The sequence below is a fragment of the Drosophila eugracilis genome, unplaced genomic scaffold (assembly GCF_018153835.1).
Source record: "Drosophila eugracilis isolate 14026-0451.02 unplaced genomic scaffold, ASM1815383v1 contig_340, whole genome shotgun sequence".
Taxonomy (NCBI): domain Eukaryota; kingdom Metazoa; phylum Arthropoda; class Insecta; order Diptera; family Drosophilidae; genus Drosophila; species Drosophila eugracilis.
The window spans coordinates 653,061-675,346 of NW_024573195.1; the positions used below are offsets into that span (position 1 = coordinate 653,061).

General features: G+C 34.9%; 2 protein-coding genes across 2 annotated transcripts; one reads left to right on the top strand and one right to left on the bottom strand.

The window, feature by feature from the left end:
- Positions 1-410: 410 nt before the first annotated feature.
- Positions 411-12,768, top strand: LOC108102370 (metabotropic glutamate receptor). Its single transcript, XM_017207289.2, has 9 exons — positions 411-838; positions 2,313-3,094; positions 4,110-4,653; positions 7,132-7,385; positions 7,937-8,043; positions 8,718-8,843; positions 8,900-9,419; positions 9,482-9,777; positions 9,954-12,768. Exons 2-9 carry the CDS (start codon positions 2,407-2,409, stop codon positions 10,359-10,361), a joined length of 2,943 nt encoding a protein of 980 aa, XP_017062778.2. The 5' UTR covers positions 411-838; positions 2,313-2,406; the 3' UTR covers positions 10,362-12,768.
- Positions 12,769-13,347: 579 nt separating this feature from the next.
- LOC108102369 (eukaryotic translation initiation factor 4E transporter) lies at positions 13,348-20,496 on the bottom strand. The gene is made up of 9 exons (XM_017207287.2): positions 20,412-20,496; positions 20,093-20,245; positions 18,552-19,920; positions 18,305-18,422; positions 17,879-18,238; positions 16,187-16,390; positions 15,329-15,703; positions 13,705-14,028; positions 13,348-13,645 (listed from the first exon to the last, which is right to left on the bottom strand). The coding sequence occupies exons 2-9, from the start codon at positions 20,116-20,118 to the stop codon at positions 13,404-13,406; spliced, it is 3,018 nt and encodes a 1,005-aa protein (XP_017062776.1). The 5' UTR covers positions 20,119-20,245; positions 20,412-20,496; the 3' UTR covers positions 13,348-13,403.
- Positions 20,497-22,286: the final 1,790 nt, after the last annotated feature.

Consider the following 22,286-nt stretch of genomic DNA (forward strand, 5'->3'; position numbering starts at 1 on the left):
AACATAATGGAAATAAGTAATTTTTTAATATATACCAAAATCATGCTTTCTTTTATATATATTCTTCTTTGGTCACTTATATTGTTTAATACATCCTTGGAAAAGTGTAATGCCTAAACCATTTATCGTAATATAAAATAATTTTTAGCTGTGCTAGACTGGAGTTGTCTCAGTGAGAACGTTTATTCTGCGTTTTTCACTTTTTACATATAGCCATTATCTACATCAGCGAGCAAATCTGCATCTGTTTACAATTGATGAGGTGCTAAAATATACGAAATTCCTTTCGATACGCACACATTCTTACTTAATCATTTTTTTTATCTAATATGAGAAATTATTTCGACTTTTATTTGTTTTATTATTTAAAGAAAAACCAATCTACTGTCAACATTTTTTACAGGTTTTGTCGTTAATTTTGATATCGATGTGTCTGCATGAGTGGTGGAAATGTTGCAATGGGTTAGAGACTATGCCAAGCAGAGCATGGCTCTCTTAAGAAAAATTGGGCCACCGTTATTGAAATTTGGCGAAGAGACCAACAAAGATTATGGTTGGTTCTCTTAGGTATGCTGCTTCGAGGTGATTTTCCCCTTGAATTCTGTGAGAGATGGACAGTTAGAAGGATTGTTGTAGATGACTGCTTCCCCATTGTTGTTCTTTTTCTTGGTCACCGCTGCTGGTGCTGATTTCTTGGTTGTTGTTGTGCTGCTGCTGCCCCTACAAGAACTGATTTTGGGTTGGCTTATCATGGATAAATCAGTTAACCTACTGGTAATGCTAAGACAAGACGTACGTGTATCACTAAAAAAGTAATCCAAAAATAAAGAAAGTTAAGGTTAGTTGCCACATAATAAAACATGTAATTTTATAATGTAGAATTATTTGACTACTGGTAAAATAAGTTATTGAAGTGATAATATAAGTCAATAAATAAAAATATCACAGTGATTGGATTGTTTTATGAAATTTTGAACCATATGTAGCCCGTAATTTGAAATAGAATCACTTAAAAATAATTTATTTCTTCGAAATATAGTGGACTCAACATTTTATAATAATTTTGCGCATATATATTTATATCTGTAAAAGTGTATGAGTGTAATTTTTGTGGTGCTTTTCCTAACGCATTGCTTTCACAGCTTCGAAACAACGCCATCATCAATACCATTCTTGTTGGTACTTCTTGGTTGAGTTCCTACAACCAAAGCTTTTAGATTAACTTTAGTACAGAAGCTTTGATTTTTTACCAGGGCTAAAGACACATTTTATTAATGACACGAACCAAAGGCTAGAGGAAGCTCAATAATGTTGAAATATGTAAATATATAAAACCATAATATAGATGATAGTCCAGTGACAACTACAACTCTGTTACTCACAGCTAATGAATGGTGCCTGCTGAAAAGGGAACTCTTGTCAAAATTAAATACTTACCGACAAAAAAAGAAATGAAGATATCTAACACGTTTTCGGTTTTACTGCTAAACAGAGAAGCAATTCGAAGTTTGACTTACATAGATCTCTCGATCCCATTCGATTAGATAGATACAGTCGGTCCCAAAAGTCGCGTTCCACATGAATAAATGATTGCAATTATTTGATTGGATTCCAATTTATTAAAGTTTTATTTATTGGCGAATCGGATGTTCTAACAAAACTTTAACTTATTCGATGTTAGTTACCTTTAATTTGTCAGTTTTAATGAGTTTAATATAATAGCAACGGTGACCTTCAAGTCGAGACGTTAAAATTTAAAATCATAGCATATTAATGTTGATTTGGTTGTTTTTTTCTATTAAAATAAAAGATTATAATAAAAACTTATTGGTAATAAATTGGTATTTTTAGTTGTTTTTGTTTATTAAATATTTGGAATTAACTTAGCTAAAAATTTACGTTAGTGCATTGTTGATTGATAGATTTGGTTAATTTTTGAGACATTACCCCAAGCTTAACATCGGCCTTAACCTGAGACTCCCTTTTTTGATTTGATTAACTTGATTTGGGAGTTTTGTGGATGAAAAGTCAGTGCTTCGATTACCATCTCAAAATAATTATAATAGTTGACCAGCAAAAAATGTTAAGTAAGTATGAAACTATATATCTTAAATCTGTTATTAAAAACATTAGGTCGTAATTCTCAACTAGCGGTGAAGTCGTTCTAAAATCTTAACATTTTAAATAAACTTGCTAGAAAATATAACATAGCTATCTTAATACTTTTGAACATATACTAATTACAATATTCACATTATGGAGTTTCGATATTTATTATTACGTATTCGTTTTTATTTGTTCTCTATTTTCAGAAAGTCCCTGGAAATCAAAAGAACATAGGCCAAAAAATGTACCTGCATATGGCTTTAAAAAATTGAAAATAAGAATTTGAATGCCATTGCAAAGATGCAACAAAAAAAAAAAAACCCCATTTTTCTAGTCCTTACGATGGTGCTGTCGTGGAGTGCAGTGGCTAACCTAAAAAGTCCTGGTAACACACACATTCAGGATACAGTTTCAGTTTCTTTGCCCGGGGACATAATACTTGGTGGGTTATTTCCTGTACATGAAAAAGGTGAGAGCGCTCCATGCGGACCAAAAGTATACAACAGAGGAGTACAACGCCTTGAAGCAATGCTCTATGCTATAGACCGAGTAAATAACGATTCCAATATACTTCCTGGAATAACGATAGGAGTCCATATTCTGGACACTTGTTCAAGAGACACATACGCCCTCAACCAATCTCTTCAATTCGTAAGAGCCTCCCTTAACAACTTGGACACATCTGTGTTCGAGTGTTCAGATGCGTCAAGCCCAAAATTAAGAAAAAACGCTTCGTCAGGTCCGGTATTCGGAGTTATTGGGGGATCGTACAGCTCCGTGTCTTTGCAAGTAGCAAATTTACTCCGTCTGTTTCATATTCCTCAGATATCTCCGGCATCAACAGCTAAGACACTATCTGACAAATCACGATTTGATCTTTTTGCTAGAACAGTACCGCCAGATACTTTCCAATCGGTAGCTCTTGTAGATATACTAAAGAATTTTAACTGGTCCTATGTGTCGACGATTCATTCGGAGGGTTCTTATGGTAAGTCTTGATAATAAAAATAACTAACATCACTTCAAATTCTTGGTTATAATTTATTTTATCCTTGTAGAGGGCTAGGGCGCAATAAGGATCACATGCGGAGACGATCACGTTTATCGTGAAAGTAGTCTCAGGTTTTAAAGCTTAATTGCAAAATATCCAGGGAAAAAAAATGTAAAAGAAGATGAAACGGTATTGTGCGCCGCGACTATAAGATACCCGTTACGGTCACATCCAATTTTGAAACTATCATTTTTCTAGCAGAAATACAAGCAGTGAATAATTTTACTAGCTCCACCTTTTGTGAGACAAACAAGCATGTTTAATAACTGACGCTGACGTCACTGACTTTGTATTTCTTAATAAGTTTTGAAATAATTTTACGATTTAAAAAATGATATACAAGGTCAAACAAAAAAAATGCGGTTTTTTTGTTCGAATGACCGGATGATAATTGGCGGGATAATGGTATCACCTTGAGTTGCACTGGCATTTTAAAAATATGCTTCCTTTATTTCGAATTTCTATGATTTCTAGCTAGCTAATTTAATCTTTCGTGTTTTGTAGGCGTTCGAGTGGGGAAACGCTGAAATAGGGATCCAAAGAATCTGAATGCTTGGTCTCAACTTTGTAGATCTTATAGTTCCTGAGATTCCAGTGTTTATATGGACAGACGTAAAGGGATAAGTCGACTTGGCTATTTATCCTGATCCAGAATTTATACACTTAATGGGATTGGAAGCGCTTCTATCCACCTGTTACATACTTGTCAACCAATACAATACGTCTTTTAATTTACGAGTAACGAGTATAATTATAGTTTCGTTGTTCTGTCATTTTGCTCCTCCATTTTATAATATTTTTTTAAACATATAAATATAGAATTCCAGCTCTTATTACATTTTATTTTCATAGGAAAGTTCAAAAAATTAATAAAAATACATTGAGGAACGCTGTAGAAGAGTGCCCCGATTTATATTAACGAAATATTTTTTTGGCTCTTATCAATTTGTAGGTGAGTATGGAATTGAAGCTTTCCACAAAGAAGCCACCGAGCGCAACGTGTGCATTGCGGTAGCGGAGAAAGTACCAAGCGCCGCAGATGACAAAGTTTTTGATTTAATTATAAGCAAACTTCAAAAAAAACCAAACGCTCGCGGAGTGGTTCTTTTTACAAGAGCCGAAGATGCGCGACGTATTCTACAGGCAGCGAAACGTGCTAATTTATCACAACCGTTTCATTGGATTGCAAGTGATGGTTGGGGTAAACAACAAAAACTCCTAGAGGGGCTGGAGGACATTGCCGAGGGCGCAATAACTGTAGAACTCCAGTCAGAGATAATAGAGGATTTTGATCGTTACATGATGCAACTGACTCCAGGCACAAACCAAAGGAATCCTTGGTTTGCTGAGTACTGGGAGGATACGTTCAACTGTATTCTGGCACCCGTTTCGGAGAAAAATAACACTCTAAACATAGTCGATTCTAGTGACGTTAAGACCGGCATGAAGGCTAAAACAACATGCATCGAAAGTTTTCGTTTATCTGAAAAAGTTGGGTAAGTTAGAAAATAAAAATAATAAATCTTGCTTAGGTTTATAAGCTTAAACTTTAAACTTAAAATCAGTTTTATCGGTCTTTCTGCAAGTAACCAACACCTTACATTTTTCTATTATTAATATAAGTTGATGATATGTTAGAGACATTTAACAACAAAAATAAGTTAAAAATATTGTTTCAGTTTGTTCTTAAAAACAGTCAAAACGTACTTTTGTTCCACGTAAAAACTATAAAAACGCAAATCCTTTTGGACACTCAGTAAAAGAACGTACTCGGTAGGATTCTGTAGTAGTCTTTACATGCTTCTTATATCAACATTTTACCTCTAGTCATCAAATTTATTATTCTTTCTAAAAAGAATTCAGTAGATGTCTGTGCTCGTCACACTACATATATAGAACACGGTTCCAAAGTTTAAGCACTGCAAGGAATTTAAACAACTAGCGCGCCCGCCTCGCTTCGCTCGGTACGCTTGTTATTCAATGAGGAAGGCGAACGTCGCGCTGCGCGCTACGCTTCTTAAGCTTGATATAGTCTAAGGCTTATGTACAATGCACGGCCAAAATTCAACATATATTGAAATGTTTTGGGATATACAATGGTTCTTGTTTTTCCATCAGGTGCTTAAACGAATAAATAGGAAGATTTTCCGACGCGTGACCAGGCACATAAAGCTGCCCATGTGCTTCTGAAGCTTGATATAGTCTAAGGCTTATGTACTATGCACGGCCAAAATTCAACATTTATTGAAATGTTTTGGGATATACAATGATTCTTGTTTTTCCAACAGGTGCTTAAACGAATAAATCGGAAGATTTTCCGACGCGTGACCAGGACACATAAAGCTGCCCATGTGCGAAGCATGGATTCTCCAAATTTTGTACGCACACATGCAATGATTGTCCTTGTTTGATAACATTGTTCATCAGTTTATTGACTTAGGTTCCACTGAAAAGTCGAGGTGGATTTATATTTCGAAGGAGAATGATGGGTTCGCCAATTTTCAATATGAACGTGCGGTGGCAAGCCTGGAAAATCAAGAATTCAGTTGGACAGTTGAAAACTTCGTTCTGATTCATCACAGTATCGATGGTGGTGATAGATTGTGTAGATTCATTAATTTTCATTTTCCCATTTTCAATATCTATTAATTTTTTTGCAAATATTTCAGCCGATGCATCATGTTGTAGTTGTACACCCATATTGGTTTTAAAGTCAATTTTTGTAAAAGAGGCCATTAAATGGAAGTTGATTAGCAGGTGTTGAACGTGGCATAACGTGGTTCTTGTGAGACATTGTGCATTCGTCCCATATAATAATTTGACACGTTTGTCTATTCCAGAGTTTTTTTGATGTTGCATATGAGATCCTGTGCTTTGTAAATTCAATGCTGAATGCGCTGTTTGTCCACCATCTAAAAGAGTTTCCGCAATTCCAGATAATGCAAAAGGCAGTGCAATATTATTTTGTAATCCTATTGTTGCCAAAATGAGCGATAAAAGAAAAGTCTTGCCAGTACCACCGGGCGCATCTAAGAAAAATAGTCCAACGCTTTCTTTGGTTGCACGCACAATTCTGTCATACGCAGTGCGTAGTTCTGGAACCAACTGCGGAATACTTCTTTGAACAGATGTCCTGAGAAACAAAGATTTTTTCTCGTTGCAATTCACAATCGAGCAGGTCATTTGCTGGACAAAACAGAGAGCTGACAACTATAAAAATGCAGAGCTGCCAACTTTAAACTAATAGTGTCCATTTTAGAAATTGCCATTGCAACCTGACATGAGTTTTCATACGGCCACGCCCACTCTAACGCCCACAAACCACGGAAATTTGTGGAGTCCATAATATTACAATGAATTAATATGTTATGTATGTGTATGTATGACAAAGATTTTTCAAATCAAAAAATTATTTCGCTATTTATGAAGAAACGTAGGTTATAAGGCCACTCATGGGCAGTGACGTCACTATCAGTTACTCAACATGCTTTCTCTGACACCACTTATTGTCAGAGAAAGCATGTTGAGACTCGATTATCTGCTTGTTATATATATAGATTCTTGAATAAATATTGTTTCTAACTCGAACTGCTTTGATGTTGTTCCGGTAATGACAAAAAAATCAAATTTTATGTCAAAATCTCTTCCTTCTTAGGGATTTTCAATGAATATATTAAACCCTTTTGGCCTTTGAGAAATGGGGGCAATACAAATTGAAATAGAAAGAAAGCATTTATAATACGGTTTCTAATAATTATACAATGAAAAAAAAACAACATTAAGGAATAATAGAAAAACACAAATATACTTTTACTTAAACTTGAATATGGATGACTGTTGAGAAAATATTTGGCTGGAATTATACGGTTCCTGTAAGCACTCTTAGGTTTAATAATTGTTTTTTTTTTTCATTTTACTACTAAAAATCTTTCAATTTAAGAAATTAACAGACGATACAATTTCTTTAATTACAGATACCAGCAGGAATCAAAGACTCAATTCGTTGTGGATGCTGTATACGCATTTGCCTATGCACTTCACAATTTGCACAATGATCGTTGTATCACCCAAAATGACCAAACGTCTGAGCATAGAAAACATCAACATAGTGAATCCGTATGGTATCGAAAACTATCGACAGATACCAAGTCCCAGGCGTGTCCCGACATGGCAAATTACGACGGAAAGGATTTTTACAACAATTACCTCTTGAACGTTTCATTCATAGGTTGAGTACATATTATACACGTTACTTGTAGAGTAAAAGGGTATATTATATCCGTTGAAAAGTATGTAACAGGTAGAAGGAAGCGTTTCCGACCCTATAAAGTATATATAATATATATTTTTGATCAGGATCAATAGCCGAGTCGATTAATCCATGTCTCCGTCTGTCTGTCCGTATGAACGCTGAGACTTCAGGAACTATAAGAGATGCAAAGTTGAGCATAAGCAGGCAGATTCCTGTTTATTCCAGCATAACGCACACCACACAAACCGCCAAAAACTGTGGCGTCCATAATATTATATAGAATGTCTTGTCAAGGTCGTTTGACCTTGTATAATTTTTCAAATCCGAGCATTATTTCGCTATTTATGAAGAAATGTAGGTTATATCACCACCAGTTACTCAACATGCTTTTTCGACAAAAAGTGGCAAACAGTAACGGGTATCTTATAGTCGCGGCACTCGACTATAGCGTTTCTTCTTGTTATTTTTTTAATTTTAATTATTATCTCTTTAATTTCCATTGGACATTATTTGGGCTGACCCAAAAGATCTTACTGGCAGCGAAGTCAAATTTGATCGCCAAGGAGATGGACTAGCCAGATATGATATTTTGAACTATCAACGTTTAGAAAATTCTTCGGGATATCAGTATAAGGTATAAAAATTTTAATTCCAATTTTTTTTCAATATTATATTTCTACATTATATATGCTTAATCTTTTTCGGCTCGGCGTTTTTAGTTCTAAACGTTTCGTGGGCGTTACCGCAGCCGAAAGCTGCAACTTGCGCTGCTTAGAAATTTTTAGAATCTACATGCTAGAATTAACATGCAACATTCTTGGGATGTGCGAATACTAGCAGCGCAAGTTTGTTTCGGCATTCGGACACTACCACAAATCGTGATAAGCTGAGCTCCACGATCTCTTGAACTATAAGAGCAAGAATGTTTAAAATTGTTTTAAAGTTGTTTCAACAGCCGTCCACGCCTATAAACAAACTACCAAAATCCGTACGTTCTATCTCAACAAACGCTAAAAATGTCTACGCAACCCAAGGTTGCCTCACCACCTAGACAGGCTCGAAATCTCACAAAAAACGACAAAGTGTGGCGATGATAATATTAAGATTGAAGTTGTGTTTTACCATAAATAATGTTTTTTCGATATCTATCGACCACGTCTGTCCATCTCTCTCTCTTAAGGGAACATAGATTGAAATAGGCAGTTTCTACTAAGAGTTTATAACAAGCAATGGCCCATCTATTCAAAACTTACACACACAAATGTTAGTTACGTTCAAAACGGATGTTGTAATCAAACAAAATTTTAGGTCATCGGCAAGTGGTTTAATGGTTTGCAACTTAATTCTGAAACAGTTGTGTGGAACAAGGAAGCTGAGCAACCAATTTCGGCCTGTTCTCTGCCGTGTGAGGTTGGGATGATTAAAAAACAACAGGTATGCCTTTATTTTTTATTTACAGCCCCATTTTACGCGGAATTTATTTCTTCTAGGGAGATACATGTTGCTGGATATGTGACAGTTGCGAGTCATTTGAATACGTGTATGACGAGTTTACCTGTAAAGACTGCGGTCCAGGACTTTGGCCCTACGCCGATAAGCTTTCTTGCTATGCACTAGACATTCAGTACATACGATGGAACTCGTTATTTGCCCTCACTCCTATGGCAATAGCCATATTTGGTATTGCAGTGACAATTATAGTAATAGTGCTGTTTGCTAAAAATCATGATACTCCATTGGTAAGAGCATCAGGACGAGAGCTAAGCTATACTCTTCTCTTTGGTATTTTGGTTTGTTTCTGTAATACGTTTGCGCTGGTAGCTAAACCTACCGTTGTCTCTTGCGTTCTGCAGAGATTTGGAATAGGGGTTGGCTTTTCTATTATATACAGTGCTCTGCTTACCAAAACCAATCGGATTTCACGAATCTTTCACTCTGCTTCAAAGTCAGCACAGCGCCTTAAGTATATAAGTCCACAATCACAGGTGGTGATAACAGCCTCTCTGATTGGTAAGTTATTATTAAGTTTAATTGAATGTTATTGACAATAAAGTTACATTACTATCCATTAGCAATTCAGGTACTAATCACAATGATTTGGATGGTTGTTGAGCCTCCGGGAACCCGTTTTTATTATCCAGACCGAACGGAGGTGATTCTTAAGTGCAAAATACAAGACATGTCATTTCTATTTTCCCAGTTGTATAATATGATTCTCATAACAATATGCACAGTTTATGCAATTAAAACGAGAAAAATACCTGAAAACTTTAATGAGTCAAAGTTTATCGGATTTACCATGTATACAACATGTATTATCTGGCTAGCTTTCGTACCTATATACTTTGGAACCGGCAATTCATATGAGGTTTGTACTAGTCGAACGAAAAATTTTTTAGCCTTAATAATTGGTTATAAAACTAACTAAGAAGCTAAATAATAAATCATTATTTTTATTCCAAACTATATAATTATTTTAAACTACGCTTTTCTGAAATAAAGAATTAAATATAAATGCTTTATTAATTAGTTGATTTTTTACAGGTACAAACAACTACGTTGTGCATTTCAATTAGTCTAAGTGCATCAGTTGCTCTTGTGTGCCTATATTCACCAAAGGTATACATCTTAGTCTTTCACCCGGACAAGAATGTTCGTAAGCTGACCATGAACAGCACCGTCTATAGGCGATCAGCAGCAGCTGGAACTCAAGTAGCGCAAACCAGCTCCGGGTATAGTCGCACACAGGCAGCAGGCTCTACTGTGCCGACAGGAGGAGCGATAGGTTCATCGGCATGTGCAAGTGCGATTCCAACACAAAGCAGCCACAATCTGAATGAAGATCCTAACCAAGCATCCGTTGTTAACAAAACCAGCGAAAGTAAGAATGGTGAATTCCCTTCTGAAGAACGCGAATGTGCTGGGCCAATATATAACCGAGTAAAAGATTAGGATTCGGCTCGAAAAATACCATAACAACCGATGCTTTTATGAAGTTACGTTATGGAGATATATAATATTTAACTTTTTTTTTAACTTTATCGGCTAATACGAAACTTCATTTTATGAATGATTTAGAATATTGTCCATACATTGCCATACTAAATAAAATTTCTAAAAATGTCTAAGTTGTGCATTGCTCACATCAGTAAGTGAAGTAGTTCTATTTGGATAAATTATTAAATTATATAATAGGGAATTAAAATGAAGAATATGAGAACATTTTTAGAAATAACCACTAGTTAACTAGTTAACAACTAGATTTACACATTTTACTCATTAATTAGGAAGATAAATTAAAAACGTGTAAAATTATACAAGTAAAATTAATAATTTCCTGTAAATCATTTATCTAAATGTGGATGTTCAACATCATTACATTACAAAATGGTGACAGATGGAACAGAGCCCCTACATTGCCGTAATCGGCTTTGTATATTAAAATGAAGGAAAATATTCAGTTTTAATATTTTAAAAGAGGCAAGACGGTTGATTTCTCAGCCATTCAAATGCCTTTAGGCTTAAATGATGTTTATTAATGTATATATTTTGGTTTTGGACTTAGCCATTTAGGCTTATAGTTTATAGATTAAGGTGGGACATCTTACAATGGGTTAAAAAAAATTGGCAACGATTCCTGTTTAATGAGAAAAGAGTATTTAAGCGTAAAATTTTGCATTAAAGATTTAAATTATGAGCACGAGGAAAGCAACAAAATTGTCAATCAGTCCTGTTTAATAAGAAAAAATACCGAAAACATTTTATAGAAATGTTTAATAAGAAAAAATACTGAAAATATTTTATAGAAAAAAAAAGTTTGGAAAGAGAGTATTCCACTTATCCCTAACATATCTGCATTAAAATGGCTTTTGGGATCTAATTTTGCATTAAAGATTCAAATTAGGTTTGATCTTATTTAAAATTATAAATAAGGAAAGTACCAATTACGTAAAATAAATATCTATCAAAAAGATATCCATAACTACAGTGTATACGGAAAGGTCATTAAAATAGACAACTCCTGGTAATACTAATAAGAAATAAGAAATTTATAGGATATAGGATTTAAATAATATATATTTCTGAACATTATTCTTTACTCTACAAAGGACTCATCGGGATCACCAATCGACTCGCTCTCGTCATGACCCTCGGCACTTTCGTAAGATCGTTCGTAATCTTCGAAATGTAAGAGCTAGAAAGTTATCAATAATGCAGATTTTAGTGATACTTAAGCAGCTCACTTATTTCAAACAGACAATTTTTCAAAAACTTTTAACATCTGGTACCTTTTTCGAAATTATATATTGCAGTAACGGATCTGATTATTTTATAAATATTATTTTTCAATTAGTTCTATCGCATTTTTACATATATACTATATACTAAATACTTTTTTCAAGGAAAACAATATTTTTGACGTAGCAAACTATATTATGTACAGACATTCTGACACTTAAGATTAAGCCAAAATATCAATTACCAAATCGTGAATTTCCTTAAAAGTCAAAACTAGAATAGGGCTGATAGCTAATAATATATAAGTATAATATATGTTCATACGTTAATAAAGAAAATATATAAATCGCCCAATAAAACCAAAATGGTTTTTATTCTTTAAAATTTACAAGTTGACACTTAGGAATTTATTAGATGATAGGCAGCTCGTTAAATCTATTCAATAATTTTAAATTAAAATAGTTTTCAACACAAAAAAGGAAAATCCGCCCCTAAAATTTTATATATTTGTTGAAAGCTATAGTTATAAGAGTTTTTGGTTGTTTTTTTTTAATTATTATTATTTCATTTAAATAGCCAAACATTAGATTGATCAATGGACCAATTGATTCTATTTAAATATCAGACCAATAGTTCTAATTGGTACATGTGCAGTTTCCATATACCACAGAAATCATACAACATATCGTAAAACTCACGCATTTACTGTAAAGAAATTGCATTAATAAAATTTTATACCACAGAATTAAGTTTAGGTTTATAGAAATGACTGTGGGGCTCTATGTTATTTTATAACATCGGGTAGCGCCAGTAAAATTTTAACTGTACTCTAATTGCGCTTTGTGACTGCAACATATCAAGACATTTAGTTTATTAACAGGATTATTCATAAGAAAACGTCTATATCTACATATATGATAAAACAATCTTAAGCTGTGCTTGCATCTCTAAATTATGCAAACTTCTTCCCAACTTTCTAGCTCATATGGTTCTTGATTTAAAAAAATTGTATATATATAACATAATAGTTCCCGAGATATAATCGTTGAGGAATATATATATATATATATTTTTCAGTCCTTATATTGTTACATAGTCTTTTAGACACCTCGGACATTTAGCTTTATGATATATATATTTTTATACCATATTTTAACAACAAACGAATGCAAATTTCCTTATTATATTTTCAATTCTCCCTTTGGAAGCTAAGTGACAAAAATGGGGGAAAACTTTAAACATGCAGTTATAAAAAGTTGGGAGAAAAATTATATTAAATTCATCAAAATAAATATACTACACATAAAGTTTTCTTACAGCATGATAAGATTGTTGCTGGCCTAATAAGAACATATAAAATTAAACAAAAAAAAAAAGGGCAAATGTGTTGTAGAAGCTATTTGGATAACTCTTGGTAACTTCTTGAAATGTCGTCGAATGGAATATAGTAGATCCTAATCCACTGAGATGAGTTGAAAGTGCACACATTTTTTGAGCTTTAATAATTGGTTGTGTATTATTTACAGTAAAATATTTCTTACAATATGAATCTGTAAATACTTTAAATAGTTTTAGTTAATTTATAGAAAACTACAGCTATAGCTCAAAATTTTAATTTTGTACCCATTTTAAATAAGGATCGTGACAATATACACACATTCCTAAGCATAAACCAATATGAATCTCAAACATTAAAATATTTGATCAATTAAATATTTAATTGTATTCTTTTAAAGTTGAAAATTTCTTAAATAATTAATTATGCACGACGGCTGAGGAATGTTGAATACTACGTTCAAATTCTTCTAAACTAAGCGCTTGGTTCATATTTAAAAGCGGCAGTTTTCCAGCTGAAGCTTTTGCAAGAAGCTCCGGGGAAAACCATTGTGCCAATTGATTATTGGTTGGTGATTGTATCCTCTCATCCCTGTGGTATGCGGAAGTAGTAATGCTATTATTTTTTATCATATTTCCAGGATCGGAGTTGTCAGAAAAATCTACAATTTAATTAGATATCTTGTAGTCTTATCTGGTAGTTTAAATGTAAGTTTCTTACTTGGAGCAGGCGAAGACATTTGTATATTCGATTGACGGTGCACGTCTCCATAAATTAGCCTATGTCTAGGCTGTTGTCGTATCTGATTCTGCTGATGTTGCAGGAAAAGTTGGTACCATCCAACAGGAGATGACATGTTTTGATGCACATTTTCAGTACTCAAAGCTGATTCCACAGATTGGGTAGATTTAAACCTGAGTTGGTGGGGTGGCTGCATCTGCTGTTGTTGATGAACTGTAGGCATTTCAATTTTATGGCTACTAAAGGGAACTGTGGAATTTTGTTGCGGCAATGAATTAAGGCTTCCTTTCAGTATTGGACGACCTAAGATAAACGAGTGAAAAAAAATTAAAGAAGTAAAGCCATTTTAAATTTTGTTTACCTAATGCCCAGACCCATTTTTAACCTTAAATTAAAATAATAAACAACAAGGCGAAACGCTAAAGTCGAGTGCCGCGACTATAAAATACCCGTTTTACACAATTTTAAAATATCCATTTTGCTAGGCGCCACCTATTGTCGGAGAAAGCATGTTGAGTAACTGATAGTGACGTCACTGCCCATGTGAGGCCTTATAACCTAAATTTCTAGACGCCACAGTTTTCCGAGGTTTGTGGGCGTTAGAGTGGACGTGGTCGGATGAAGTGGCATCTCTAAAATACATATTCCTAAGCCTAACTTTCTAGCTCTTTTAGTTCACGAGATTCTTGCATTTTGTTTTTGTGGGCGTTAGGGTAGGCGTGGCTTGATCGGTAAAAAACAATTCGCATTTGGGGCATCATAAAAACCTACAAGCTTAATCCGAACATGCTAAATCTGAACTTTCCGAGCTGTCCCGGGACCTCAAGAATCTCCATGCTTAATCTCAACTTTGTATCTTGTATAGTTCCCGAGATCTCAGCGTTCATACGGACGGACGGACAGACGGACATGGCTCAATCGACTTCGCTATTGATTCATTTACTAACACAAATACAACAATACATGCGCATATTTATTTGTTTTGCGTTGCTTTGTAGCTCTACAAATGGCCCCTTTTTTGCAACCATAGCATAGGGGTTTTTATCAATACCAATTCAGAAAAACTTCCACACAAATACGATTTCATTTTACCAAAATCCATAAGAGCACTTCTACACCCCATGCATTTAAAATGAACAAAAAAATTAACCAGTTTTTAGAATAACGATTGTTAATCGGGAAAGTGAAAGCGGCAAAAATCCTTATCAAATATAACCATAAAGAAAAGAAGCATAGGTAACTGTGAGATCTTAACCACTTTTCCTCAACAGCTCCTATATCATATTGATCAGAATTCGTGGGCTTTGTTTACCAGGAAACCCAATCTGATCCTGGTCCTTAAGATGTGTATTTTTGTCTGAGGGCAGGAATAGGTTTGTAAATAACAATTTATCCTTATATTATCCTATCGATAATCATTAAATACACATGATGCAGTAGCGTTGATCAATTTTTACTAGATTCTTTGATATTCTTGATTTATCAATGAGTAATTCATTAAATGTTATTATCCCTAAATAAACAAATTCTTGCTCGCGAGATTGGTTAACCTAACATCCATTCTTGTTTGTAATAGAATATTCCATACTGTTTCTTGACTTACCAAAAGATTTTCCTTGCACGACATGCATGTTACCGGTGGCCCATTTTAACACTTGTTGATTACGACACTGCGGCATTTGGTTATTAAGTCCAATGGCAAAGTTCCCACCGCCTAATATCATTCGGGGCTGTGCGGCCATAGTGGCAGTCGGCTGCGATTCATGTACATTTTTGTGCGTACTTATTTGCTTGACATGCTGTGAGTTTAAATATGGCGTCTGCAGGCTATGAGATGAACATAGTGTTTGAGTTGCCTCTTTATCGGCTGTCATTTTCCTTAGAACTGATGTAGGAGTAAAAGCTAAGGGAGGTGGCGATGTACCGTGAGCCATAAGCTGGTTAATTGTATGATTAGATGTATTTTGAGGAAGCAAATCTGTAATAAAATATAAACATCGGATTCAATGTAAATGAATTAAAGTACATTCAGAATATTTTTTAGTGGCTTATAAGGCCTCATATGGACAGTGACGTCCCCATCAGTTTATAAACAATATTCTGATAATAAGTGCCGCTGGTGAAATTGTACACGGCGTCAATATATGCTACCAATAAATTAACCTCAATATAATATTGGCGTTAGAGCGAGCTTGGCCAGATGATGAAACCACCTTGAATTAGCATCCCAACAATAAGCATGTTAAATCTAACTTTTCTAGCTCATATAGCCCTGAGATGTCCGCCCTCCTAGTTTTTCACATTCTGTGGCCGTGCTGAAAACCTGTTTCTTTATACTTCACTACGAGTAACAGGTATACAAACCAAATACATTACCAAATTAATGCATAATGCATATTAATGCATGCTAAAAGCATTAAACTTTAACTTTTAATATACCTATAAGACTTGTAATACAAACCTTCAGAGTAACGCTGCTGGATCTGTTGAGCTTGAAGAGCTGAAGGATTAAAGATGTTGAGTTCACCCATGGCCATAAGATTTTTTTTACTATGGGAATATTCACGGAGGACCGTTGAAATAACTTCTTTTGCGGTGACTGGAGTGCTCGGATTACTCAACTCCTTTTCCAAAAAGTCCAATGAAACGTCTCCGCAAACGAGTCCTATTTATAATTAAAAACAAGAAAAAACGTTATAGTTGAATTCCGCGACTATGAGATACCCGTTACTGTTTTATAATTTTAAAATATTCATTTTGCTAGTGGAAATTCACAAAGCGCCACCTTTTGTCAGACAAAGCATGTTGACTAATGGTGGCGTCACTTCCCATGAAGCCTTATTACATAAATTTCGAAATAATGTTCCGATTTGAAAATCGATCGATATAAAGTAGAAATATTATACAAAGTCAAACCAAGACATAAATTTTAATATAATGGACGCCACAGTTTTCCGCGGTTTGTGGGAGATAAAAACCGCTTTGAACTCGGAACTCCCTAGCTCTTGTAGTTACCGAGATTTGAGCGTTTTTGATTTTCCGCATTTTGTGGGCGTTCGGGTAGGCGTGGTCAGATGGTGAAAAAATAATACGCATCATTAAAAACTACATGCTTAATCCCAACTTATCAGTTATAGTTACTAAGATCTCAGCGTTTCTTCGAAAACCGTCTTTCGAGCGTGGTGGGCGTGGCCGGATAGTGGTTTCACATTAAGATGCGCTGCCATCTCAAGAGAACACATACTTAATCCCAATTTTCTAGCTCTAACAGTTTCTGAGGTTTTTAGTTCGTGATTTATGGGCGTTAGAGTGGGCGCGGTAAGATGCTGATAAATAATAATATTAAATAAACTTGCGCTGCGTAGGGACCTCAAGAATCTGTCTGCTTAATCTCAACTTTGTATCTTTTATAGTTCATAATCTGTTAATACAAGGTCAAACGAAGACATAGACTATAATATTTGTGTGCGTTAGAGTAGGCGTGGCATTTGGGGGCATTATTAGAAACTGCATGCTTAATCCCAAATTTCTATCTGTTATATTAACGAGATATCAGCCTTTCTACAAAAAGCGAAAACCGTCTTTCCGGCTTGGCTGGCGTATTCGAATAATAATACCATTTTAGTTTTCCGTGATTTGTGGACGTTAGAATGGGCGTGGAAAAATGCTGAAATAAACTAACAAAATGTATTGCGTGCTTTGATATTAAAGTAATATCGAAGTAATCTAAAGGATAAAAGTCAGCAGTCGCAGTTTTACTGGCATGTCCACTTAATATGCTTAATCCTACTTTCTGGTCCTTCGATACTTCCCTAGATCCCCGCGTTCAAACCGAAAACGGATAAACATGGATAAATCGATTTTGCTAATATATGTCCAATCGCTTTCGCTTTTTGCGCGTGTTTAACACGTGCGTAGTTAATGAGACCTTAGCGCTCATACTGACAGACAGACACGGCTGAAACGATTCGGCTATTGATCCTGATCAAGAATGTGAACTTCATGAGATCAGGAAAACTTCCGTTTACCTGTCACATACACTTCAACGAATACATTATACTCTACCAATAACATATAATTAGGATTTGACCTCATAACTAGGCGCAAAAAAGCTAGGGGCGAAAATAAATAATATTTTTAATACAAATCTTACTTTGAATTAGATGTTCGATTTCCATACGATTTTGGGTATGTACGTGATTATTACTCGGTATGTTTGGCACATAAGCATTTAGCGCAGGTTGCTGCGGATGACAGTCATTTACCTTATGACTATGATTTGACTCAATCTGGTCATGTATTGTATTTGTATGGTAAACGTCATTGCCAGAATGAGGCTGTTTGGTCTGAGAACCCAACTGCTGTAGTAGTTTTTTGAAGGCCTCCGTGTCTCTAGAAATTGGTTTTTCAGCTTCAACTATCTGAGGGAATGGTCCGGCTACTGGACTCACAGAATCCGTCTTTATGTCCATTTTAGTCATTTGTGCTTCTAATTCTTTGACACTTGGAATACCTTAAATATGAAGATAGGTGCTGGTCAGCAAGATAGTTAAATTAAGAAGTAAGAATATCGACTTACCAAGTTTTTCTTGAGTATGAAGATCTCCCAAACTGAGAGTCTCAGGCTCTTTATGTCGAAACCATCGACTAAAACGTGAAGTCGCCTTCGTTTCATTTTTTTCAATACCGTCATTACTCTGTTTAAAGTAAAAAAATAATCCATAAAGAAATATGTAACTAAACGAATTCAACTAAACGAAGCATCGTTTCAATGTAGTTTCTAATATAAAAATATGAAATGCTCAGGAATTTCACAGCATATTTACCATTAGAGAATTATCCAAAGGATGCATGTTAAGAAATGCATCAAAATTAAATTCACTTTCAGAAGTTTGGCTGTACTGCAACTGACTTGGCTGGTTTTTATTGTGTTTGCTCATTTCCGATGTATTTTGAATGAAATTCAGTATATTTTCTCCAGTGTCTTTTATATCGTTACTTGGATTTGCGTCGCTTAAGCTTAAACTGACATTGCTACTCCTTCTTGAAACTACATCATTGTTTCGTTGAGCAACCAACTTTGTATCAAGTTGCGGAAATTCTTCATTTCGATCTTCCGTATCGAAACTTTCTTCATTGTTTTCCAAGTCGTCGAAGCCGTGTAGGTCAATAGTTTCTAGCTGTGATGTTGGTCCTGCACTGAACCATTCTGGTTCTTCATAAATATGATATGAGTTTGCCCGCTTACCACGAGAACTTGACTCCTTATTAGATACTCGTCGATTACTTGCGCCTTGCCGATCTACTGACCTTTTTGTGTCATATTGAAAACGACGGTCTGAGTGTTCAAGAACGCGATCGATTAATCTTCCACTGAATGTGCGATTGCGATGTTGGTTTTGATTGTACTGACTAGCACCGCATGCTCCTCCACTTCCATTTAGTGACATGTCCTTTTCGATCTCACTGTTGGGCTCTTTGGCTTTAAGGCTTTTGTATTCCCAATTGTCACTTCTAGGTAGTAACCGACCACTACCGATACGTCTTTCCTGGCGGGATGCTGAAAGTGTTGGCGAAGATGATAAACATTGCTCGTGATCCGACTGTACATAATTTAGACGTGTTTCAGAATTATCCTGCTCGTTGCTCTTTCTAGTAGGGGAAATAGATGCTTTTCCCTTGCTTTCCTTTCTTTGAGATGCCCCTATGCCATCATCGCAAATACTAACAGCTGCCTCGTTGTTTTCTGCACTGTTGCTTCCGGTCGCCGCAACGAAACGCTTCTTTGCAAATGCTGGCATTAAGTGCGAGGATGAAATGCTGCGATGATCAAGGATTGATGACTTAAAGGACTGTCCATGTGTCGACGCATCTTTCTCCTTATCTTCCCCGCATAGTTGAAGGGAATCAGAGGGTGCAAAACGCTGATAATAACTATTCGCCCGCTCTCGATTTCTCATAGCACGACGTGAACTTATTGAGCCGCTACTGGAACAATTTAGACTCGAATTATCTGTCTCCGGAGAAAGGCGGTTCTTATTTTGATTTAGATAATTGTTGGTCACACTTAGTGAAACAGCATTTAAATCCCTTTTCCAAAAAGACAGTGTCTGTAATTCAGTTCGATTTGTACATGGTGGGCGCTGTCGACTTTTACTTTCGTATCGTAATGCCAAAAGATCCGCTCTCGAGTATCTAAGGTAAACAATTTTTTTATAAATAAGAATTTCAATATCGCAATTGTCATAGTTACAATTCTTATTCTTATTTCCTGGCAAATTGATTTTTTAAAATCTTGTTTATTCAAATATATGTATTCAAATTTAACTGGGTATATTTAAATTGTTGCCAAGCTACCCACACGTACCTGGCATTATGTGGCGTCGTATCCATTTCTGTACTGTTTGGCTTAGGTTTGGAGTTTTAAGCTTCTTGAATTATGTTCCGAACTTAGTAGTTACCGTAATTTTCCAAAACAATTATATAAAAATTCTCCCCTGAAGGAAAAGAAACTAAATTCCTGTTTCTATTTAATATAAAAATTTTTTGTATATACCACTTATGCAAACACATACATACGAATATTTATATATATATATATATATATAGATATATATTACAAATTTGTGTGTATATACATATATATCATTCGGTTTTTGTTAAGTTGTTTTTTTTAATTTCAATACTTATAAGTAGACAAATTTATTGTTGGCGTTTTCCAATAATTTTATTTTTCTGAAAATCACGTCAAATTAGGAGTGGGATATGATTGACAGTAAAATGAATCGGGTCTTATCGAAATGATTACGTTGAATATAATTAACATCGGAAATGGTACTATAGGAATGGAACACAACCCTAAGCGTAAAATAATTTACATAAGGTCAGTACCAATCTAAAACCATCTCCTTGTTAGGGATAAGTGAAATATCTTAATAAAATTTAAGCATAAACAATATACATAATAAAAACTATTATTCGACAATGGTAGATCACATACATATATTTCATATCAGCATGTAAATGGCACACTTTCAGCACAGCCCTATACATTATATACAATGTGGCCCATGTAGCGTTTGCTTATTGGCATATTTTGACTTTGACATTTCCAATGTCATTGTCAATGTGTCAGATATTTAGTAGAAGGTTTGCGGTTTACGAAAACGTTAAATTTACGCTCGAAAAAAATTTGGAAGTATTGAAATCTTTCTTTCAAAGTGAAGAGCCTTTAACCGAAACTGCAAGAAAATTGAGGTCAAAATTCGGAAAAACAAGCGCCTTCCAGCGTGTGCGTGAGACTAGATCGTTGATGGATAAAACAACACGTTTACGTGTTCGTCCAGTTCGGTCGGTTGAAAATATTGCTGCGGTGGCCGAAAGTGTGACAATCCGTCGATTTTAACCAAATACCTCCGTCTAATGCCATAAAGACAGCCGAGGCAGCCATATAATCGAAGTGGTGTTTCATACATAAACCACAACGTTGAGGCTATACAATAAAAAAAATTAATATACACGTTTTTTTTTATAGCGATTTTACAACGCAAATCTTTCTCGGGCAACAAAAAATTAGGGGCACTCATTCAGAGAAATTGGAATAAAAATGGAATATTGTCGATGAGCCATCGCGATTGTCTAAAAACTATCGATGGGTCAGACCGGTCCGTTACACGTTTTTTTTATAGCGATTTAAAAACGCAAACCTTCGATAGCAACAAAAAATTAGGGGCACTCATTCAGAGAAATTGGAATAAAAATGGAATATTGTCGATGAGCCATCGCGATTGTCTAAAAACTATCGATGGGTCAGACCGGTCCGTTACACGTTTTTTTTTATAGCGATTTAAAAACGCAAATCTTTCGTGGGCAACCAAAAATTAGGGGCACTCATTCAGAGAAATCGGAATAAAAATGGAATATTGTCAATGAGCCATCGCGATTCTCTAAAAACTATCGATGGGTCAGACCGGACCGCGATTATGTAGACGTTTATATTTACATATTTATTTATGAGCCTATTTATGTCGAAAGTTCAAAAGGTTCAAATCAGAAATGGTTACATTGCTTTCTGTTGAAATTAAATTTAGCTTGAACATATTTTATGAAATTGTAGCTTTAATTTATATTTACCTAAAATTTAAGTATTTTATAAGAAAGATAATTGGACGCACCGGATGTATTTAACACTGAAAAGACTAGTGTTTGGAGGAGTAGATTTAAAAATGCATTAAACTTGTTAATAAAGTTTTCAATGATTGTATCGATCAATCGAACTATTGTTTTATGATTTCACTAACTTCGGGCTCAATGAAAAAAGCTGCATTAATCACATTTAAAATGTTTATGTTCTTTTATTACACTCTCCTATCTAATTATTTTTAGAGATGCTTAATAAACTTTATGTCTGGGCATGACCAGATTATTATTATTGTGATTAAAGGTAAAGTTGTTTGTGATACCCAATTATAAACACGTTAGAATTGTCGTTTATAATCTATTTATTACAAAACTAACTTTTCCTCATATCTTTACTAATTCACTCGGATCTATCCCTGTGC